At 42.0% G+C, this 25,077-nt stretch overlaps 1 protein-coding gene across 6 annotated transcripts in view; it reads left to right on the top strand.

The window, feature by feature from the left end:
• The window catches only part of LRP1 (LDL receptor related protein 1), a 317,737-nt gene that overhangs the window by 86,540 nt on the left and 206,120 nt on the right, over positions 1-25,077 (top strand). For all 6 annotated transcript variants that reach the window (XM_083729139.1, XM_083729138.1, XM_083729137.1 and 3 more), the window contains 2 exons: positions 3,506-3,628; positions 21,516-21,653. In XM_083729139.1, the coding sequence (XP_083585265.1) occupies positions 3,506-3,628; positions 21,516-21,653 (261 nt within the window). The remainder of the gene's footprint in view (positions 1-3,505; positions 3,629-21,515; positions 21,654-25,077) is intronic.

Below are 25,077 nucleotides of genomic sequence, written 5' to 3' on the forward strand. Positions count from 1 at the left end.
TAATTTGTCCTTTGAATATAATAGTGTCTAATATTAGGTTAGACATTCAGAGCACAGATGGTTGGGGATGAATAAGAGAGGAAGTCGTAAGGCTCTAGTCATAAGTCTCTACATTTGTTGGACCATGCCAAGGTCCATCTAGCCATCATTCTGTCCCCAACAGTGAGTAGCCAAAGACTTCTGTAGACTCTCAACCTCTGCTGTTGTTTGCCCTCAACATGTGCTACATTGGAAGTATACGGTTTGCTAGCTTCTGTTCATTTATTCCTTATATCATGCCTTTCCTTTGAGGAGCTCAAGGCAGTGTACTCCCACCTTCCATTTTATCTTCACAACCACCCTGTGAGGTAGGTTAGGCTGAGAGAGAGAGTGAGTGACTGGTCTGAGGTTTAGCAGTGGGGATCTGAACCCAGGGTTCTCTGGTCTGCTACTCTTAAGTGCTGCTGTTCTGTGTAACTGCTGTGGCAAATAGCCACAGATCCAACCGTCTGGGTCATGGTTTCTGCCCTTGTGCTTTCGCTAAAGCAGGTTTAGTATACTTGAAAAGTGATACCTGTCTCCTTGGGATGTGGTATCACTTTTATGGTATCCATGTTGACAGACATCTGTCAACAGATGCCTGGTTGGCATTGGAATTTTCATGATGCATCAGTCTTTACATTTTGGCAAATATGTTCAACTTGTCCTTTTATTTTTATACCGCAAAGTCAGGTGAATTCGGAGGAGGCACTAATTCCCAGTCATCAAATTGGGACAAGAAAATAGGCATAAACAAAATATTAAGCCAGACAGCTACAGCCCTTGTTGCTGGCTGCACTGGGCAGGAAGCAAGTTTATTTAGGCTGAGAGCGAGTCATTGGCTCAAGATCAGCCAGAGAACTTCATGGTTAAGTGGGGGATTTGAGTCTGGGTCTCCCTAGACATGTCTGGCACTTTAAATCACTGTACCCCACTGGTTTCTCTTCCTCCTCTGTGTGGATGTTGTAGAGCCTGACTGCTCCCACCTTATTTTGTTTCGCCCTTTCTTTCATTTCTTGGGGGAAGTCTTGCACTGTGCTTTAAAGTCCCACTGGTCACCAGCATTTCAGAAGCCTGGTGCTTGACCCTGCTCAACCAAGTTGATCTTTTGGCCCTGCCCACTTGACTTTTTACTGACCCACACATAACAGTGTGGTTGGCAGGTGGGTGTGGCTTGACCAAAATAGCCTGCTGGGCCTTATTTGGACCATGGACTGGAGGTTCCTCACCCCTGTTCTGCATTATATACTACAGTGTGTTGTGTGTATCTAACCAGGATTGGGTGGGAAGGAGAGTTTAACCCTCCTGCACTGAGTGGTCCCAACAATAAAATCTGGCCCACTTCCTATTTAAATTGAGAGGAAGGCTCCCAGTTGTGCCTGTTGAAGCTTCCCTCCTGGTATAAGTAGCAGCTTGGGGGAGGTTTTAATTTGGACTTTGGTAGGAGAAGGGTTAAAACTCCTAATCCTAATCCCCCCCAGTTGAAATGGACACCACTAGACACTCTTTCTTCTAAGGCGCCTTTCCAGTTTGTTGGGGGAATGTAGAGATATGCCTGCCCTTCCTGCTTTCTGCTTTCACCATGAGAATCCAGCTATCTCCATCCCTGAAGCTAGTTAAGGAAAAGCAAAGTAATACAGCAGCCTGCTACATATTTAAGTGCACATCTTGTTCACCCCTCATTCAGTCTTCTTCTGGCCATTACGGCAGCTGAATCATGGAGAACATTCTTTGAGTTTTAACCTCACAGACCTCACAGAGCTTCATGTGTTGTTTTGTCAGCATTCAGTAGTCCAGATTGGAGGGGGAAGAATTATGTGGAAACATTATTTTCATTGCTTGCCCACTGTTTACCTCTTCCCTTGAAAACAGCGTATATGTTTTTCAACTCCAAAGACCACCATATCAACAACGCACCACAGAAGTGTACCTGTTTTCCAAATGTGGAGGCTTGGAAGGGATGAGCAGCCTTCTGAAAGCCACCCTTTAGTCAAACATATGCTGTGTTTGCACAGAGGAACTGTTCCATGTAGAAATAATGACATCAGATGTTCCCTTTGCAGTCACCACTTCAGAAGAGGCTATTCTGTGTGCCTCACTTGGAGAGTGTAATCGAACAAAGCTGGGGGTCCAGATCACATTAACGTTGCTATGTCAGGAAGGAAACTGATTAGCCCCCTGTATGCTCAGACAGCAATGGCAGAGACTGCAACCTTGACCTGGGAGAATGGGTGGGTGGGTTAACCTGTATAGTGCCCACACTCATATTGCCAGCATTGGGAATCCCAGGACTGCAAGCCATGGGTAAAGTTACTCCTTCCTGTCTGAATGAATAGTGATTTGCACAGTGGTTGTGGTATTTTAAATCATAGAATCATAGAATCATAGAGTTGGAAGAGACCACAAGGGCCGTCGAGTCCAACCCCCTGCTAAGCAGGAAACACCATCAGAGCGCTCCTTGTGATTTGTGGGTCACAATCATTGTGACCCACTTGTGGAGAAGTGCTCAGTAAAAAAAAAATCAGAATATAATTATTAATTAATTAATAAGAAAAATAATAGCTATCTATTGAGTGTGTGATTAAGTTATGAACTGCGGACTTCCTGGCTCATAGTCTACATTCATAGACATATAATTTACACGAGGATGCTACCAGTTTCTGTATGTTTGTGGTCAGGCTGATATGTGAAGTGAATTCAGAGTTACATGGTCATTAAATGGTGGACAAAAGCCCATTGTCAACTGAAAGGCAGAATGGGTAGGTTTGGGACACATTAGAGCAGGGATGAGGAACCAGCTAGATATTGTTAGACTACAATTCTCATTATCCCTGACAATTGGCCATGCTGGCTGGGACTGATAGGAGTTGGAGTCCAACACTGTATGAAAGGAGCACAGGATACACATCCCAGCACTAGAGCACCATAATGCTGGTTTACCTGTCCTCCATTGTCAACTGTAGGGTTGAAGTCAGTGTTCAGTCCAAAGTTTGAGTTTGAAGTTCTCATGCATTGACTTGACAGATTTTGTATCTTGGTGACTTGGGGGGGGGGGCGGGGCGGGCGGATCACACTAGATGCTCTCTGTGGTTTGTTTCTGTGTTCCAGTTAACTAATAGGCAGATTTACCAACCAGTGTACACACAATACATAGTCTGGCTTTAAACCTTCCACTTTGTTTTTATTTGGTGGTGCTTCCACACCAAAATTTAGCATGTAAATAAAAGGAAATGGATTGGGCTTATTATTCAGGGTAAATGGTCTTTTACAATTTGATTCGCGCCCTGACTCTTGGCTCCTGCTTTGCTCTAATTAATACCTCACATTTTAATCTGACACTTTCCTGAAGTGTTGTGAATATGGATGAGCCCTGTACCACGGTCAGAGTCAGCTTGCTTTTTAAGTGGCTAGCTTTGAAATGATTCTTAATGACATGTCTTGAAGAACTAACCCCCCTTTCTTTTTCCATTTGTTTGCCTCTATATAGCACCGAAGACATGTAGCCCCACAAAGTTTGCATGTAAAGATCAGATCACTTGCATATCCATGGGCTGGAGATGTGATGGAGAGAAGGATTGTCCAGATGGTTCTGATGAATCGCCAGATATATGTATGTATATTTCCTTAATTTTCCTCTTGTAATTATTTATAACTTGTATTGGTGATAAAAGGCCACTTTCCCCATTTCATTTTCTCCCTGCATGCCATGACTCATCACATCCTTCTTACAGCCTTGAAAATGTTAACGCTAGCCTCTAAAGATGGAGGCAACGACATCATCCAGTTTTGGAATAGAGAGACCATTTAGTATTCCTGCTACCACGTAGCCTCTGCGTGAGTGCAACTTGCAACGTCTTATCTCGGGCATTTCTGAATATGTTAACAAAGGTTAGCTCACACTCACATTTGATTTTTCCACTCCCCCTAAACTTGGCTCCCACCTCAGAGAGGATTTCTGGGACCTATATGACACATCCACCTACATAACCCTGCATGTGGAAAGTCAGTATGTCAGGTAGAAAGGTTCTAGCTTACCATTCTCATGAGCCTGCTAGCTTTTCAAGTGCAATAGGTTTTGACATAAGAGAGCACTGAAGCATGCAATCCTTCATTTCCCTTCTGAAGTGGCATACTCCCATTTGATGTTTCCCCCCTGAAAGCTTGGGGTTCTTCCTTTTTTTGTTGAGACATGAGTGTGAGAGCAAAGGCCTTTCTGGCAGTTTAGCATACCATGTTCCAGGTTATAAGTTTATACTGCAATAAATGCAGTTGCTGCACACTGGTTATTCAGCTAGTATTTCTGTGCAGCAGGAATTAATTTTCGGTTTATTGAAAATTGAATGGCAGAGTTCTTGCCACTATTTCTGCTTAGCCTGTGATACTATCTCGGATCTGTCTCTCACCTGACTGTCTGCTGAAGAAAGCTGCCTTATAACAGATCACATTATTTGTCCCTCCAAAAGTATTTTTGTCTACACTGGCAATTGGTACAGTAAGGTCTCAGGCAGAGAGTCTTTGTCTTCTTAACTGGAGCTGCCAGGGATTGAACCTGGGACTCAGAGCATTCATGCACTTTGCCACTGAGCTGTTGCCCCTCCCCAGTAACAGCCATTATCCTGAGAAGTGTCACTAGTGTTACAAAAACACTTTGGGCTTCCACTAAAATTACTTAAATGTTTTGCTCGAGGAAGAACCCTAACACTTCCATTGAATTTTAGGTGAAATTTCTGTGGCAACAAGAACAGGTTGATGGGCCCCAGAGCCAGGCCCTTTTCTGATGGGCCCCATCAGAATTCCCTTCCTAGGGAACTATGCCAAATGCCCTCTTTAGTTTTCTTTGGACAGAGCTTGAATAGGGTTTGCCTTGCTTTATTAGAGCCTTTTGTGACTACGGTAATTTTATGTTGGTGAGTGTGTTGGAACTGGCATGTTTTAAAATACTTTGTGCATTGTGTCTTCTTGTGGTTTTTATGCTTATTTTTTGTAAGCAATCCTGTGAGCTCTTTGTCCTAAAAGATATGATGCTAATATCTAAAACAATCAAACAAATAAAATAATTATGTGTGCATTGCAACATAGCTAGAGGTATTGCTTTTGATACAAGTTTCTTTCTTTCTTTTTCATTTCATTTCATTTCTATACCACTTTATATTTTTAAGAAAAATCTCAAAGCGGTTTACAGAATATTAAAACATCAATATAACATCAATAAAAAAGCAACATAATTAACAGAAAACTAAAATATTGTCTTAAAGATTTCAGAATAAAACATTACAAAGGAGGTCAACTACAGAATGGATATTTAACACAAAGTTAACAAAATACGTAAACATTTCAAATAAATACATTGCTAAGTGAATGTTGGGGAAGGGCCGTAGCTCAGTGGTCGAACACCTGCTTTTCGTGCAGAAGGCCCAATTCCTGGTGTCTCCAGGTGGAGCTGAGAGAGATTCCTGCCTTAAACCCTGGAGAGCCGCTTCTAGTCAGTGTAGACAGTCCTGACCCATATGGACCCAGTGGTCTGACTTGGGTAAGGCAACTTCCGTAACAGGAAGTGGAGTGGACTAGATGTTGGTTTGAGCATTCAGGAAAGGGACCGGTTAGGTAAGCCAAACTTGGCACACGCTCATAGCTTCATGGCCTTTTTTGTGCATTGCAAAAAAACCATGGGTGAGTTTTCTAACTGACAAAATATATATGAATGCAACATTGGTGGCGAGCCCTCCGTTTGTTTGGACAAGACATGAATGTATAGTTCACACAAACAACTTTAGTTTTTAAACCCTATATGAATAAATAATCACTGCTGAAACCTGCTTTGTTTATGCAAAACTAACCCTAAACCACTCTTACGAGAAAAACCATTTGCCACGCAAGCCTTCCCATATCTGCGGAAGGTACAGCAGGAAATTCTGAGAGTTATTTGGGCAGCAGCAATGCAGACCAGCAGGACCAATGTGGAAATTGGACTGTTTTTCTTCTAAGCAAGCATTTTGTTCCCTTTTAAAAATTAAAACGGAGGGGTGTTGCGCAGTATTTAACCAAAATCACATTTGGTTAATGTTATCATTAATCAGATATGACAGAAAAGGTTTGTTACAAAGCTGAATAGATTGCATCAGATAATGTACTTTCTGTTGCTAATGAATTAAAGTGAAGGCAAAGCTGACTGTTAAAATGGGTGGCAGTTGTGATTAGTCACCAATTCCACACCTACACTTACCCACTTTTCAGAAAGCCTAGATAGTTAGCAACAGTCATTTGGCTTTTAGATTTCTCTACTGTCTGTCATCTTTTATCCCAGTATTATTTGATTTTACATGGAAAATGACAGAAATGTTTTTTGTGCTGAGCTTCTTGTAAAAAACAAAACAAAACAAAACACCCACCCACCCTAAGTTGCAGCCCCCCACGCATTTACTCCTGAAGGGTACTAGTGCATTCAGCAGGGTGGCCCCAAGATCAGAAAGAACGCTATAAATTTTTGGCATGGTTACTTGACACTGAGAAATATGAAGTGTAATAGAAACAGTAAAAGAAGAAGAAGATTCAAGTTGATGCTAGAGCACTGAAATTCAGGATCTGTCTGCTATTGTAGTGGCTGGAAAGGAGTTTTTCCAGGCCAGATTGACTAGTGAGTCTGCAGTGGGGGGGAGCCTTCCCTTCAAGTGAGTGACTTCATTTGTTGTGTGGGGATGTGCACAAATTAATAGCTTTTAAGAGACTTGAAGGCAATATGGAAGACATGTCATGGCATAAACATTGCATTTTGTATGTCTCAGCACTGTCTCTAAATATTTTTTAATGAGGTGCTGGAAAAGCTGGATGAAACTCAAAGGAGGAGGGCTAGACTGTTGGAATGGTTTCACACACAGTTTGCTTCTACTGTTAAGAGTAGTCACATGAGTTTTTTGGAAAATTCTGAATTGGAAAATTTTTCTGTGCAAATTGGTAATCTGCATAGGGTAAGATGCCTCAGAAAGTTTTCAGTTTGCATTGAAGAATGATCTGATTTAGCATATTTACTGTACATACATTTAGTAAACAACCCTAAAAACATGAAACATTTTTCTTGCAATCAGAAGACTTTCATTGTTACTAATGAACTTATAAGAGGGAAATTTGCTCATTTATCCCTTTTTTAAAAAAGAAAAAGATGAGGGAGTGCAAAGCAGGAGTTATATTAACTCAGAACCAATCTTGTCAAGTTTCTCCACACTTGGACATTAACTATTGAAAGCAATTTGAATTAGGACACTTGAGTTAAAACAGATTTTTCCCATGTGGGAACCTCCCCAACTCCTTTATGTTGTACATTTTTCAAGGTACCAAAGCCAATTGGGAGTAATGGTAACGCAGATTGTGCTTCCATTACTGCAGCATCTTCTTTTTGCTTCTGGTATGTTGTGTAAGCTAATTTGCAAAGGGACCTTTTGGAATTATCCGACTTTGTGGCAGGGAAAGTAGGGGTTGCGTTGATTCTTTCTGTGTATCTGGACCAACTATGTGTTAACAAATTGCTTTGAATTTGTTAAAGTCCTATACTGTATTCAAATGGCATGTTCTGAAGCAGGAATTGGCCACCTTTCGGATTCTGAGTGCTGTGGGTGCCAGTCACAAAATGACTGCCCTGGAGGGGCACGGCACAACACAGAGTTAGAGAGTACAGTCGCTGTTGCCCCCGCCCCCAACAAGACAAGCTCAAGCTTACCATGAGAAGTCAACTCTGACCTGCTCTACCTGATTGCAGAGATGCAACTTTTAAAGGCACAAGAATCCTGTTTCCTCCAATATCAACCCTAAGCCAAATATTAGAGTTATGAGTTTGAGCCCTGCCTTGCGGAAAAGATTCCTGCATTGCAGGGAGTTGGACTAGATGACCCCTGGGGTCCCTTCCAACTCTACAGTTCTGTGATTCTATGATCTTGTACCCACTTAAGTGGGGCAAGCCTCACTAAACACAATAGACTTGCTTCTGTGTAGACATGCATACCATTGTACCCCAAGTTAATTATACAGTGAATTCTTAATGGTTTCCTGGGTTTCCATATTAATTGTGTAGTGGAATTCACAGAAAAAAATTTCTACGGAGTACTAAATCACAACTGAACCCACCACAGGAAAGATCACAGCTTTGACTTCACTCATTGGCTAAATACACTGACAACAGTTGGCAGACTGGTTCGTTTAACAGAAATCACTTAGAAGGATCCCTCTACATTTTGTTTCCTAACTTTCTAAGCGGGCTAGATACTTTTAAAAATTAAAATGGAAGCTCAGAGCCTCGGCCCCCTGCCAAGGGGCATCATTGAAGTTCTCCATGGGTGCCATGTCGCCTGTGGGTGCTATGTTGGCCATTCCTGCTCTGAAGGATTCATTGCTGATGTAGACCTTGGTAGGGTTGCCATATCTTGAAGAGCAAAAACGAGGACAACCTGAGCCACTTGCGCCCGAGTCAAAAGAAAAAAAACAAGTTAACAAATAAATGCTCCCAAATCCTGAAAATTTACTTTAAAATGTAAAAATCTTCCCGGATGGGCATGTTGGCTCCCCAAAAGAGGATGTGTCTGGGATTTTCCAGACATATGGCAACCCTAACCTTGGGCTTCCTGGTGCCTTCCAGCTGAACATAGTAAGCTAGGAGGTACTGAGAACTCAATTTGCCAAATTTCCCAGACGTAATCTGAGCATGTTTGAAAGATACTGGCAGTGTTTAGGTCTTAGAAATGAGGGCTGTGCTACGACTGCAAGGGTTGTACATCAGCTGTCCTGCCTCAGTCCCTTTTTGGGAAATGAGAGGGGACTAGTGTCACAAGGATAGTCTGGCAGTAGGAGGAGCTAATCCCACCTGAGGCAATTTACATGCTGGGCCTGAAATTTGGGGAAATTCAGGCCCAGTTCCCATTTCTCAGAATATGCGGATCTGTTAGTGAACTCCCTTTTTCACAAAGTGCCCGTCTGTGAATGTTGAAGCATCATCTGTCAAATAGCCAACTTCTTCCTGAATCATTAAATAAGTTTGTAGGCTATGGCAGAAAGTATTTGTGACCTAGATACAAATCCTACCTTGGCCATGCAAGTAGCTTTAACGTTGAAAACATGTATGATTTTCTTCTTGTTTGTACAGTAGAGCAAACTTTTTTCTTTTTCTTTTTTGCAGGCTTAGTTAAGTAAGAATGTATTCAGCCTTTGTGATTCCAGGAACATTAAAATGAATTAAAACCACATTCCCTCTCCACATTCATTCAGTTTTTTATTATTCCTACATAACCACCTCCTCGTTCTTCTTCTGTTTGGTGATTGTGTGGTGAATTCACTGGAAATTAATACTTTTTGGAGAGGCTGGCTGCAGTATCTGATCTTCTAAATATTGGGCTGTACCCATCTAGGTTCTACTTAGAGTACACCCATTGAAATTAACAGATGCCAGTTGTATATTAATTTCAGTGGATTTCCTTTGAGCATGACTAACGTTGAAGACAACCCATTCTCACTATTGGGTTGAGATGCTTATAATTGTATCATTAGGAGATTTCAAAGCATGAGTTGAAACGGGGCCAGAAGATGGCAAGTAGTGACATTCATGCATAATATTACAATTCCTGGTTTTGCATTTCATCAATAATAAATAAAACTATATTAAGAGATGTTTGCCTGGTCACTGTTAATAATGTCGTTATTATGTTAGACATTCTCCCACCATGTTTGTTGTGAGCCTTTCTGACCAAACTAAGCCCCATAAAGCAAAATATACACCAGAAGGCTTAGTTTGGTCAGAATCGAGTCTATACTTCCAGAGTTAATGCTAAATACATTACTTCTAATAAATGAGCCACCATAGCCTGTAGAGATTTTTGTGAAAATTTGTGTCCTGGACTTTTTAGACTCATCCACCCTTGTATTATCTGAAACCAAAGGGAACATTGGTTTGCCAGATGTGAAAAATATTGGCATTATTTTCAGCTCTCCTCCCCCACTATATGTCCAAACCAGGCACCATGGTTTGTTTCACTCTCAACAAACCATGATCTGTAGCCAAGGCGTATTCTTGGCTTACTGATTTGTAGTTTGTTGGAGAGAAACAAATTATTATCCCTAGTTCTGATGTTTCTGTTTTAACTATCTGTGCTTTTATCTCCTTTTTTTATCTTGTGAACTACCCTGATATCTTTTGATGAAAGACAGTATGCAAATGTCATAAATAAAATACATAGATAGATAGATAGATAGATAGATAGATAGATAGATAGAATGATGGAATGCTGAGTTGGGGATGGGGGTTGGTTTGCTCTGAACGTTAGCTGAAGGAGAAAAATATCTCAGCTAGGTGTGTTCACAATAAAGCATTAAGTATGGTTTACCATCATGTGGGAAGTGAGCCAGTATCTCAAAAAGCCACCTATGCTGATAGTTTTGGATTTAAGCCAATTAATTTACTGTACTGAGATCTATGGGTATACAGTGGTGTACAAATGTAATAAATAAATCAATACATAATCTGCGGACCAGTAATCTTAGGCTGGATTCTAGTTAAGTCTTTCTGGTGCAAGCCAGGGAGACGGTGTGCTCTGTGAGTGCCCAGAATCTATTCCATTATGATTGCAGAGTTAGCACTTTTCATTGGGCCCAGTGATTCATTTCCTGACAGCAGAGCCTTTGCTTTGGTTTCTGTGTGCAGATTTGTTCTAGAAGAATGAATGAGAAAAGCCTGATGGATCAGTCTCTGCAGTTGTTTCCTCGTGTGCGAAGCCCCCTCACCCTTACCTTACCCCCTTTTTGAAGGAGACAATAGCAAATGCCCTAGATGCTATTTACAAGTATAACGCAACAGCTGTGAGGAAGCCGTCAAGGAGAAACCATCTAGGACTGAATATTGTGGCATTATGTTTGATAAGGAGTCAGTCAATTTCTCTCATTCTTGTCTATTCTCCAGTATCCTGGGTAGACATTTTCCCCAGCCCTGCTACTTGAAAACCTTAAAAGGAGATGCTAGGGATTGAAACCGGAAACTTCCATATGCAAAAATATACATCACTGAACCATGATTCGCTCTGAAAACATTCAACAAAGCTATGTTTCTCCCCAAAGGCCATATGCTACCTTATCCAGCTTTCCCCAAATTTAGCTCCCCTGATTAATTTAATTCTTTAATGGTACTGCATGATTGCAACAAAATCTCTAAACAACTTACAATCAATTTTAAAATTATAAATAAAAACAGTTAAAAGCAATTAATTATAAACATTTTAAAAAAGAAATTGAAATAAGCAATAAACAAAAAAGAGATGATAACACACCTGTGTCTGGATAGGCTTTCCTGAACAAAAATGTTGTAAGCAGGTGCTGAAAAGGATACAGTGAAAATGCCTGATGTCAATAGGCAGGGAGTTCCAAAGTGTTGGAACAAGTATTGTGGGGCTTCTGTTCTGCGGAATGGACACTGTTACAAAGTGGTCAAGCAGGCACATACAGGACAAGGTGATTCCTCAAGTAAAATGGTCTCAAGCTGTTTAGGGCTTTATATACAGCAAATGGGTAACCAGCGCAGATCTTTGAACAGAGGTGTTATATGTAGACATGGTCTTGCTCTGCTCAGCATCTTGGGTTGCAGCATTCTGCACTAACTGCAGTTGCTGGATCATTTAATGATGCTGTTATTTATTCATTGTAGATGTTGTTGGGTTGTGTTTGTGTGTGTGTGATTGCAGATGTTGGATTGCAACTCTCATTATTCCTGTCTATTGGCCACACACCTGGGGATGATCATGGGGCTGGAACAACTCCTCTGTGAGGAATGTTCACAACATCTGGGGCTTTTTAGCTTAGAAAAACTGTGAGGAAGAGGAGAGACACAGTGGAAGAGCATAAAGTATGCATGCTGTGAGTCAGGGAGGAGGCTGTCTTGCATAATACTGGAACCAGTGTCATCTAATTAAGCTGATTGTTCGATTAATGTCTTACTTCACACAGCACGTAGTTACTCTATGAAATCCCATACAGGATATAACGAGGGCTGCCAAATTGGGCAGCTTTGAAGAGAGAGTAGAGAAATTCATGTAGGATCAGGCTATCAGAGGCTGCTGGTTATGATGGCTACACATTACCTCCAAGGTCAGAGTCAGCTGGGGAGCAGTGATTGAGGTCATGGCCTGCTTATGGGCTTTCCATAGATGCATCTGGTTGGCCACTGGGAGAAACAAAAGGATGTTGGACTAGGTGGGCCTCAGATCTAGTCAGGCTCTTGTTATGTTCTTAGTTGTGCTTAGAGGCAAGTATCTCAGAATAAATGACTGCAAAGCCTTTTCTCATAAATTGCTCTAGAGCAATTGATTTCAGATTACGATAAGAGAGGAGATTCTTCCGGGATGTTTGCCAGTTCTCTGTAAACAATATTTCAAAGAGGGTGATCATTGTGAGAGAAGGCTAGGCCCCAGTTATTTGTGGTTTTGAGGAATGAGAGGCTTATTGTAGCAAGGCATTGGCAAATTGCGACTGATCTCCATTTCCCTCTAAAATTTGGAGTGGGAGCTAGTGTGGATATGGCACCTTCAGAGATTTTCCTGCTGTGGAATATCACAACATCTGCTTCTGTGATTTGGTGGGGAGGAATGCCTTTTGCAATTTCTAATAATAAAACTAGCAGTGTAATCTTTGGTGAGTTCCCACTTTAAGTATTACATGTGAAGTGCTTTGAAATATTGGCTAAGATTCTGCATGTATGGCCTTGGGAATGGTCTACTCCTTCATTTGTTAAATGAGGAGTATATCAGCTCCCGGTAAAAAACAACAACATGGCCTGTAAGGCCTCTTTGATAGGTCTTTCATCATCTTTTCTTCCCCACCTGGAGTATGATATTGCCCTCAAAACTGTGAAACAGAGGTTATGGGATATTGCCTTTAGTGATTTATGATCTCGCTCACATGTGACCTGTGGCCCATCTGTGTCATGAATCCAATATCAGCAGGGTTTTTTGTTATCTCCCTACTTTAAGAATTTGACCGTATTTACCAAGATTCTTGGGGGGAAGCCATGACTTTTAAAGTGGTACACAAATGCTTAAGTGGTATGCTTTCAAACTGCTAGGTTGGCAGGAGCTGGGACCAAGCAACGGGTGCTCACCCCATCGCAAGGATTTGAACCGCCAACCTTCTGATCGGCAGGGCCAAGAGGCTCAGTGGTTTAGACCACAGCGCCACCCGTGTCCCTAGACAGGTTAGACAGCATCTAATCAATCCTAAACAACCTGGAATTGCTGACTCTTTTCTTGTCAGGGTTCTCCTTGAGGATAAGATTGATACTATTAAACTGGCTGTAACAAAATTCCTCTCAGAGGCAGTAAAAATCAGAAATCAGTATGTACAGGCTAAAGCTGCTCTGTTGGCCAGCAAGGTCAATCTTACATCTTAACAACTGTTGATATATACTATTGTTGTACTGTGTACTGTGGGTCTATAGACCACAATAAAGCTTTGTGTGTGTATTACACCACTCTCGTGAGTAGACCACTAAGCTGAGTTACTACTAGGGTGAGATACAGTAGCTGCACTAATATTCACATTGTTTTGCAAAATGAAAGCTTCTGCAAAACTGGAATTCCGTAGGAGTTTATGCCCTGTAGACATGCTATAGAACATGCAGGCTGTCTGGGTCAAGGAAGGGAGAATATGGCTCTGTTTCCTCTCCACCTTAATTTTGATAGGCCAGAAACCCCCCCCCCCCACGTTTTCATATTTATAGTGATTTTTCTTAAGTGCCCAGGGTATATTTACAACAACCATTGAAGCAGGCCAGTTCATTTGCTTGGCCACTGTACTTCTCTACCTCTAAGGTCAAAACTGCACCTTGATTACCATCACAGCAATCTTGATTCTTAACGCATTGTATTTTCGTTACATCATTTCTCCCACCATTGCTTTATAGATCTAGGCAGATCTAAGCCCAGGCAGATTATTGCATTTTCCAAAGCATTAATATGATTCTGAAAATATGTATTATTAAAACAGGTAACAGAGAAATTTGAAATTCCACACTCCATCCCTGTCTTTATTTGAATTGATGCACTTATAAATCCTTATTGCAAGCTTTCAAGTTTATTGATAGTCCTAATCCTTAAACATAAAAGCAGCCTAGCAAAATGGTATCCTCATTCCTTCCTAAGATGTCACGCTGCTACCGCAGGTTAGCTGGTTCTTTACATCTGTTTTTTCCCTCTGAGAGCTTGAGGTAACCATTTTGTGAGTTTATACACAGCATAGGCTGTAGCTCAGCAGAGATTGATTACATGTGCAATGATTCCAATGTAATAATCAAATAAATTAAAAAATTGTCCAGTAGCACCTTAGAGACCAACTATGTTTCTTCTGGGTATAAGCTTTCGTGTGCATGCACACTTCTTCAGATAACAGAAAGCTTATACCCAGAACAAACTTAGTTGGTCTCTAAGGTGCTACTGGGACAATTTTTCAATTAATTAATTAATTTTGACTGTGCCAGACCAACACAGCTACCTACCTGAAGGTAATAATCATCACAGAACTTCTTGTCTACTACACATTACCCTATTAGACCCTGTTGGACACATTTGCCTAAGTTATTAGAGAGCTGGATTCAAAACCTATTTAGATCAACTGGATGGATGCTGGCAAGGGCTGATGGGAGGGAGTTGAAGTCCAACACCATTGCTCTGACTTAAGGTGCCTTGATAAGTAACAATAACCTGAAAGAACATAGTTGTCTTTTAAAATAACAAGAATAATAACTGAATGCACATTCGTCAGCCAGCATAGATTTTGGCCAGATTAATTTATTACATAAAAACCAAAGCAAAAAGACAAAGGCCAAAATACCGTATTTTTCCCTCTATAACACGCAGATTTTTTCTCCTAAAAAGTAAGGGGAAATGTCTGTGCGGGTTATAGAGCGAATGTGTGGTCCCTGGAGCCGTTTGTCCCAAGTGCATGGCAAAAATCAGGCAAAAATCATATTGTGCCGTCACGGAGGAGAGGAGGCTGCTGCTTTCCTGCATTCTGCCTCAGGGTCTTACTGCCCACTCTGTTCTGTTTCGGTTGCTGTTTGCTCATACGGAACAAAGAGCAGTGAAATCCCCTCCCCTCCAGGCAACCCCTCCCCTCCAGGCAAGTAGAGAGGAAAGCAGAGCGTCCGCTCCGGTGCTGCTGCTGCTGCGTCTGGGGACTCGGCAGGCAGCGGAAAACATGCAGATGAGAGAGAGAGAGAGAGAGAGAGAGAGGGCTGGCTTGAGTGGGTGGGTGGACTTTTGCCTTCCTTCCTCCCCCCTTTAAACCCCTCTCCTGCATTCTTAGCCAGTTGCTTCTCCGCACACCCCTCTCGTGCTCCTTGTCCCTTCTATATTTTTCCTTCCCTCCCCACTTAAAACGTGGTTACAAAGCATGGATCCACATGGATCCTCAGGATCTTTGCATTGGGTCATCCCAAATTCACCATCAGATCACATAGCAATGATCTGATGCAAAAACAGGGCTGCAATGGTGCAAAAACGTGGTTACAAAGCATGGATCCACATGGATCCTCAGGATCTTTGCATTGGGTCACCTCAAATTCACCATCAGATCACATAGCATGTCCATGGCTACAGCCTGCCCCCCAAATATCACGTACCCACTGTTGCCTGGGGCTGCAATGGTGCAAAAACGTGGTTACAAAGCATGGATCCACATGGATCCTCAGGATCTTTGCATTGGGTCAGCCCAAATTCACCATCAGAGCACATAGCATGTCCATGGCTACAGCCTGCCCCCCAAAAATCACGCACCCACTGTTGCCTGGGGCTGCAGTGGTGCAGAAATGTGGTTACAAAGCATGGATCTACATGGATCCTCAGGATCTTTGCATTGGGTCACCCCAAATTCACCATCAGATCACATAGCATGTCCATGGCTACAGCCTGCCCCCCCAAAATCACGCACCCACTGTTGCCTGGGGCTGCAATGGTGCAAAAACGTGGCTACAAAGCATGGATCCACATGGATCCTCAGGATCTTTGCATTGGGTCAGCCCAAATTCACCATTAGAGCACATAGCATGTCCATGGCTATAGCCTGCCCCCCAAAAATCACACACCCACTGTTGCCTGGGGCTGCAATGGTGCAAAAACGTGGTTACAAAGCATGGATCCACAGGGATTCTCAGGATTTTTGCATTGGGTCACCCCAAATTCACCATCAGATCACATGTCTGTGGCCACAGCATGAAGCACAAAAATGATACATCCACTGTTTCATTCAGAATGTTTTTTCCCTTGTTTTCCTCCTCTAAAAACGATGTGCGTGTTATGGTCAGGTGCGTGTTATAGAGCGAAAAATACGGTAGCTTCCAACTGGAGCCCATTTTTTGAATACTGCGAATACAGTTCAATGCATTGTTTTGAACTTGAACGTAAGTTGACTTAAAAAAATCAGGATAAAATATGTATGTTGTAGTTGTGCAATGTTTTTTTGTTATTTATGTTATAAAGTGTGATTTAAAAACAAAGATGCAAAGAATTGACAGGTGTAGGGAACATGAAATGTGATTTAATTTGATAAATTGGTCTCTGAGTAAGTTGGTTTGTAGTGCTTTTCACCCACTTGCAAATATGGTTGGCACTTTTAAAACATCTGCCATATAGCTTCCTTTGCAAGTTTTAAGCCTATGTAAGAGAGCATTTGCAAAAAAGGCAGTAGAGTAAACTAAATTCCTCCTGTAATGACCAACAGAACCGTTGTCTCTTGTACTGGGACTTCTCGAGATTGGCTGAGGACTCCTGCAAAAGAAAGTCCTTGAACCCCAGATTTCATAGTGCTGTTTTCTCCCTTTGCCTGGAAGATAAGGAAGCCTTGAGGTTGGTGCCATAGTGGCGTGAGAAAGGGCCAGCTAACAGCCCCCAGAGACAGAGACCTTCTGTGGTCCCATGCTTGTGCTGACAGGCGAGATTTGGCTCAGGCAGTATTTGGAGATAAAGGGAACGGGAGGTGGGGTTTGTGCGGTTGCCACTGTTAATACCCCTGTATGTTAGGCTTAGGGAAGTAATGCTGGCAAATATTTGCATGCGAACACCCAGGGAATCCCAATCGTACTCCGTGTTCTGGAGCCCATGGACTTCAGAAGGGAAAAAAAATGTATTTAAATCAGGCATTAATACTTAATTGAGTTGGGTCCTGCAGACAGGTCTGGGACAATCCTGATAGTCATAAAGACACAGTTTTTCCTGTGACATTTCTGGTCATGACTAAACTGGTGTAAGATCCCATACGAGCATAACCACTGTTGAGATGGACCAAAAAGGATGGGAAAAGACATGTAAGCAATGTACAAATAAATGAATTTCAGTGAAATGGTATTCCATTTTTGCCATTCTCTCTCTGTCCCCACCCTGCCCCAAAGTGCTTGCTTGGAATGAATTTAATGATAGGCTGTAGCTTAGAGGTACAGCGTCTGCCTTCTGTGCATAAGGCCCCAGATTCAATTCTTGGCAACTCCCACTAGTACTGGATATGCCCCCTGCCTGAAACTCTGGAGAGCTGCTGCCAGTCAGTGTGGGCAAAGCTGACCTAGATGAACCAATAGTCTGAGCCTGGATAAAGCAGCTTTCTATGTTTTGGCAAGAGGGGCATTAGACTGGTGAGGGAACTTCTCTGTTTGGTCTAGCTGATCACTGAGGAGATATGAATGTTCACTCTTTGGTGGCAGGCTGCTGTAGGAAGATACGGAGGCTTGTTTGACTGTTCGTAAACATGCATGGTAAGCAGCTCAGAAGGGGTACTTGATAAGGCCACAAGAGGCATTGGGGCCAACTCATTTGTTCTGAGCCACAGTTGCCTATGAGAAGGAGCCAGTGTGTTTTGCAAAAGAGAAGACCAACATGCTGTTGCAGTTCTGTGCCCCTTCCCCAATTTGAGGTTATCTACACTGGAGGTTGCTGGAGCACCAGAATGGTTAGGCACCCTGTAGAGTCAGCAATTAATTTTAAGCAGGGGTCATACATGGAATTGAAGTGTCAGCCACATGAGCTCTGTTCAATAAATTGTTCATTGGTTTAACTGAAACAAAGGCTTTGGTGGAGTGCTTTTTTCATAGTTCAGCTTGGTTTCTTACCTCAGGACACAGATGGCTCTTTAACCCTGTTTTTCAAGGGGGAAGAGCTCTTGTGGCTCTGCAGCCATCACAGTTGCTTCCTGGGCTTGTGGAAAGGTGAGGGGCTCAGGTGTATAAGGAAGGAATTCTGAGGTTTAGAAATGGACAGCCTGCCCCAAGCTCCGGCTCTCCAGGTGGCCATTGTGTCAGGGTTAATGCTAGTGCAGGTGTCACAGTTTTATGTCCACCCAGTAGCATAGGACAAAGGACACGATGCATCTGCAGAAATGAGAGATAGCACAGCAACACCAACAGTGTTAGGTTGGGACTTTTTAGTTTGTGAGGAAAAGGAAGTGAGCATTGGTGGCAGGGAATAATATTTTTTTTCTCCTCCTCTTTCAAGATTCCTGAATTGCAGGGGGTTGGACTAGATGACCCTCGTGGTCCCTTCCAGCTCTACAATTTTATGATTCTAAGTACTAGAACTCAGGCTTACCCAGTGAGGCTGACAGGTGGCATAGTCAGGACAGACGAAAGTGCTTACTGTTGTTCGTAGTTTAAATCCTGATTGCAAGTTCAGGTAATCTGAATTTTTCCATAAAACAATCGTCATTAGGTTTTCTTATTTTGGCTGTTAACTTTGCTAATTCCATGTAGTCCAACGCTTTACTTATCCATTCTGCTTTGGTGGGAACTTCTTCTTTCTTCCATTCTTGTACATAGAGAATCCTAGCTGTTGTTACATACATAAACAGTTTAATCATCTGTTTTGGAACTGTTGTCCCTATAATCCCTAAGAGAAAAGTTCCAGGGTTGTTGTTTTTTGTATAATCACTTTAAATGTCTTTTTTTATCTCATCATATATCATTTCCCAAAGTACCCTCGCTTTGTTACAAGTCCACCACATATGAAAAAAGATCAATCTACTTGTTCACACTTCCAGCGATTATTAGGAACCACCTTACACATTTTAGACAATTTGTTAGGTGTTAGATACCATATATACATCATTTTCATATAGTTTTCTTTTAAGGCACAGCAAGCAGTAAATTTCCCATGATAGCAAGCAAACAGTCCCCTGATCTGATCGGGGTCCCATGTAGCTGCTTTACCCTCAAAATTAAAGTGGTCAGTTCAAGCACATCTTAAACTGGTGCCCTCCAGATGTTGTTGAACTACAACTCCCATCTTTCTTCTTTTTCTTCTTTGGCCATCACTCATAGCCGAGTAAGGTTGTCTTCCATGAACACGGTCTTAACCGTGAGTCCGTAACTGACTGTGGAGGCCAACTCTGGAGCCACACATACTTTAACAGTGGGGAGACAGGAGTTGATCATGATGAGGGTTTGCCAAACGTGTCTTCTTCTTAGCTCGTTTCTCCTTTTCGCCCTGAGTTTGTGCTTCTTCAAAGTCCATGTCACCTTTGGAGCGCTCACAAGCCAGTGTTTTCCAGTTACCAGTGCTTATATATTTTTTAAGATTTGCATTGAGAGCATCTTTAAACCTCTTTTATTGTCCACCGGTATTTCGCTTTCCATTCTTAAGTTGGGAATAGAGTAGTTGTTTTGGAAGACAAAGGCATCTGAACAACATGACCAGTCAACAAGTTGATGTTGAAGAATCATTGCTTTGACACTGGTGAGCTTTGCTTCTTTCAGCACACTGTCATTTGTTCACCTGTCTTCCCAAGTGATGTGTGCATTTTTTTTGGAGACACTGTTAATGGAATATTTCAAGGAGTTGGTGTTTATAAATGGTCTATGTTTCATAAGCGTGCAGTAAAGTTGGTAGTACAATAGCTTTATTAACAAGCATTTTGGTTTCCCTGCGAATGTCCCAGTCCTCAAACACTCTGTGCTTCAATCGGGAGAAAGCTGCACACACAGAGCTCAAGGTGATGCTGGATTTCAGCATCAGTATCAGCCCTTGTGGAAAGAGAACTGTCCAGGTAGGAAAGGTGATTGACATTTTCCAATTCCCATCATCTGTTGCCATTGGTCACACTGGCATCCCCGGGTTGGGGAGGCTGCAATAAACCATCACATGGAGTTAATGGCTCTGACCTAAGTGTCACTTAATGGAAATGTTTTGTGATATCAAATCTATAACCACCGCAGGCAAACTGTTGTAAACAGAATGGAGTCTTCTGCTTCTTCTTGCCCCTTGAATTTCATAGCTGGTTAGAGTCTCCCATCTCTTGGTCCAGACTTTATCTTCTCAGTTGTGACATTCCCAGTTTTATTTGTCTTTGGGTTCCAGCCAAATCAATTAAAGGACATATATTTATGGACAAAAGAACAGCTACTTTTAAAGTCGTTTTCTAAGGTTAAAAATTCCTGTCTAATGCAGCCTTTTGGAGTGTACCACAAGCTAGTCACAAAAAATAAAATAACCTTGTTTATTAGCTTCTACAAGAAATAAAGTGGCTTGTTAACGATGCTTGCCCCAGTTGTGATTAAGTGGTTGATCAATGGGTCTTTTTCTGTGTGGTGGACCACTTTGACTGATAGGCTGGGTCACTCCATGACCCCCCCTCCCATGGACTGTAAATGATCCTCCTTAATTAACCCTCTATTTGAAGCTGCTGAAGGGAACTGACTTTTTTTGAAAACAAGTCTCAAGGTTGGTAGTGCAGTGGTGGTCAGGAGCATGTAAGAGCCCTGCTGGATTGTACCAAAGGCCCATCTAGTCGTGTGTTCTGTCTTCACAATGGCCAACCAGATGTGTAAGGGAAATGCACAAGCTAGTATGAGTACATGTGAATTCAAATCCATTTTGTAATGTAGAGACTGAGATGAATAAAATGCACAATTTAACCAAGCATGACAAGAGCAGAATCAGGAACAGAACATAGCTAGTTGATATTTGTCTAAGAACCTCACAGTGGGATTCTTGGCCTGAGCAAGTATTGGAATGTAGGTCTCTTGTAGCCCAACACGGTACGCACTGAGATACAGCATTTTTGTGTGTGTTTTATTTTAAGAGCCATTGTGGTGTAGCATTGCACTAGAATATGGGACACCAGGGTTCCAATCCCCACCTAACCATGAAGCTGCCTGGGTGACATTGAGCCAGTCACTGTGAGAATAAGATGATAGAATCATAGAACTGTAGTGTTGGAAGATACCCTGAGGGTCATCTACTCCAGCCTTCTGCAGTCCAAATGTGGAAAGGGAGAGCTGGGTATACAATCTTGAACTACTTGGAGGAAAACTATGCATGCTCCTACCCCTTATGCAAACAGATACAGAGTCATGAGTATGTGGTGGGGTTTTTTGCATGCCTGAGTATGTACCACCTCACACTTAAGAGGCTTTGTTTCTGGCTCCTCGTATTCCTATTAATTCTGGTCCTTGGTGTATGCTTATCTTCTCCTATAACGGTTACAATTTTTCCCATTTCCAGGTCCACAGAGCAAAGTGTCCCGATGCCATCCTAATGAACACAGCTGCCTGGGCACTGACCTTTGCATCCACATGTCCAAGCTATGCAATGGCAAACGCGACTGTGTGGATGGTTCAGATGAAGGGCCCCATTGCCAAGGTAAGCGGTTTCCCTGTCTCACCTGATGCTGTGCAGAAGCTGTTACTGGTGGAGGAGCCCTGGGTGCAGCAAAGGCCAGTGTCATCCAGGGTATAGTCTGAAGGTACACTTAGCCACAGTTTAGTATATTTGGACTTGGGTGGATGGGAGCCCCATGAATGTTGCCTTGGTTTCCTTGATAGAAAAGAAGTTAGAGATGAATGCAGGCGCTGCTGGGAGCAAAGGGTGTGTGTGGATTCTACTGACTGGAGTGCTGAATGCTGAACAGCTGAATTGCCATTTTACAGCAAAAGGACTGTTGCAATCTAGATTGTGTTAATAAGGGAATGATGAGTAAGAGTTGTGGTTGTTAGCGGAATAGCAAGTAATTGCAGAAGCATAATGAACAGGAACTAGATATATTGACAGATGCACTCTAAGGAAAGGTGGGTATAGATTTTAATCAGAACACTAAGCTTAATTTTTGGAATTAATGTTAGTGGGCCATAGGTCTACGAGTTGCAAAGCAGTATAGTGTTAATTTCTCATATTAGTGCCTTACATCTAGCCTACATTTTCTTTATTTTAGTCATTATCAAATAGAAATGTGGTAAATGATTAACAGCCTACAGCAATTAGTTTTCAAGCTGCAGACTGGAACCTCACATTATCTGGTTATTTCATTTTTTTAATGCACTGACCACTGCTTTTTCTGTGCAAAATAGCATTGTGAGGGAGCAATCTTCAGCAGATAAACATCAGAACAGGCACCTTTGTCCTGTCTTCCATTGCGGCCCCTTGCGAATTCCCCCTCCTCACTGCCTCAGAATTTCATACTCTTGTTTGCAATGCAAATATGGGCCTGGAACCTTAGCTGAGAAGAAAGAGGCTGGGATGGAGATGGGATTGAGCAAAACGCTTGACCAAGAGAACAGTATCTCCTCTCCCTGCCTGCTGCTTTTCCACTTCAAATTGCATCTTTCTGACATCACTTTGACAAGGAGAAACATCAACTGGGGTTTAAAATACTTGAGTTGGCCAGATAAATGACTGCTGGGATCCAATTTCCAACTTCACTTACTGGCTTTGTGGTGACTGCATCTGTTTTTTATGTGCAAAGGGACATACAGTATTAGTTCATAGAATCGTAGAGTTGGAAGGAACTGTGAGCTTCATCTACTCCAACCCCCTGCAATCCAGGAATATGCAGCTGTCCCATACAGGGATTAAACCTGCAACCTAGTTGATCCATTAGTGTCTGCAAGAGCAACCTGGGTGGTTCGGGATATGAGATTTTCAGAAAGATGCATAGTAGGGTGGATATCAGAGCTATGATAATTATTTGAATACTAGGAAAAAAAGCTGATTCCAGATGGTCACTTCTAATTTCTTGATTACATCTTACGCTTTGCGCCAATACTGCTAAAACTAATATAAACAACAAGGTTGACAACATGCAGCCTTGTCTCGTTCCTTTAGTTATTTTACAATTCTCAGTCAGGACATTATTTACTATCAAATTAGCTGACAAATTGTCCTGACTCCTTTTATAGAAGTGTTTCTGCAGTTCATATATTCCAAAACTTTAAACATAAAATTCCAGGAGATGTTGTCAAATGCTTTCTCTGTATCTAAAAACATCAAAGCCACTTGTTTTTCATTTCTCACTTGTAAATCTTCTATTATATCATTATTATATAAAACCCAATAAAAAAGCAAAAAACAAAAACATGATCCATCTTTAATCAGGATGAATTGGAAACAGAAATGTGTTAACCTAATCAGGCGACATCGCAGTAGCTGTGCTTAATCATAACAGGTTTTGAATGAGAGCCAGTAACTTTTGATAGGTGCCACCTCCAAAACCGAGCCTGCCCAACTGAGCAGAGAAATTGCTGGGGGGCTGGTGTGTATTTGTGGGGGGGGGGGCTTTAGGCCCCCATTGTTTATCAGCAGAGTCATTTACTCTGAAAGGCTTACCAGTTCCGTGACTAAGTGGCAGTTCTGATTCTTCCCTTGCAGTTTTTCTCTGCGGTCCTGACTGACTGGGAGGAAATATCTCGAATGTTAGTGTGTGAGTTTCAGTTTCACTTACAGATTTTCACTACTGAAGAACAGGTGTTTGGATTTGGAGCTCTGTGTGTGTGCTTGCACGCTGACACTATGCTAGAGTGCAGCAATAGTGGGGAATGTAGAAGAAATGCTTAAAAAGAGCGTTTTCACCTATCCTTAGGGCTGTGGAGATAAACTTGAAAGTCTCTTGGCAGTGCCTTGAAATCTTCAGAGAGCTTGCTGAATAAGATTTCCAGTGCCTGGGGGTGGGCAGGGCACCAGTGCACAAGTAAAGTAAGTTAAAGAAAACAAGAGATTGTGCAGATCTGCCAAAAGCAAGGCTGGGCATTGATATGAGCCTCTCCTTGTGCCACGGAGAAACATATCTGGACTAGACAGCCAAGTATTGCAGGTGATTACTTTTCCTGTTGGGGTTAAGAAGTGTGCTTTTCGTGTCTGTTCAGATATTGATTGATTGATGGTATTTCCATGCCCCTTTTCATTCAAATAAATCTCAAAGCTGTTTACAAACAATAAGGAACGATAACATTAAAAAGAGCACCACAAATACAGCACAAATCATATAAAATAAGGAAAAAATCATCACTGAAACAGTTGCAATCTATAAAACTATTAACAAAACAGCAACAAAAAGTAAGCTAAACATCACAATTATAGCGAAAGATATATATTATTAACAAATCAATGTAGTGTTAAAATCTATAAAACAATAGCAACAACATTAACAAAATAGCAACTAAAAAAAAGCTAATCACTGTTACGTTCATGCACTCAAACTGAGCTGAGAAAATGCTGGGAGACTGATGTTTTCTGTCTTGGGCCCATTGAGCATCAAAGATGCACATAGCCAGGCTTAATGTTCACATTCAGACTAGACTAGGTTGCAACCAGATCATTACATGTTCTTCAAACAGGATGTAACTGAGAGCAGCTGAGCTTTTCTGGAAAAGCAAACTGTCTCTGTCCTCACAAGTAGTGACTTTAAAGCTTTAGACGGGGAGTTGAAGCTGCCTCTTATAGGTCTGAATGTCACCTAGCTAGCTAATCCCAGGAACAGAGGAAGTTGTGCTTCCCACTGTCACAATAGGTAAGAGAATCCCATAGTAGAGTTCTAAAAGGGTTTTAAGAAGTGTCCTGGTAGATCCCACACTTTGCATGTGGGATCTCAAGGATGGCTCTCAAGGGTGTTTTACCAACCCCACCTGGAGATGCTGGGGATTCAACCTGGAGCCTTCTACATGCATAGTAGATGCTCTATTACCAAGTTATGGCCCATCCCTCCATGAAGTAGGCCCAGAATGTGCTTCTGATAGAGGTGGAGCCCAGAGGTGGAGCCCAGTCGTCTGTGGGGCAGACACAGCTGTTCCGTGCA

Source organism: Podarcis gaigeae (assembly GCF_964106915.1).
Source record: "Podarcis gaigeae genome assembly, chromosome: 2".
Taxonomy (NCBI): domain Eukaryota; kingdom Metazoa; phylum Chordata; class Lepidosauria; order Squamata; family Lacertidae; genus Podarcis; species Podarcis gaigeae.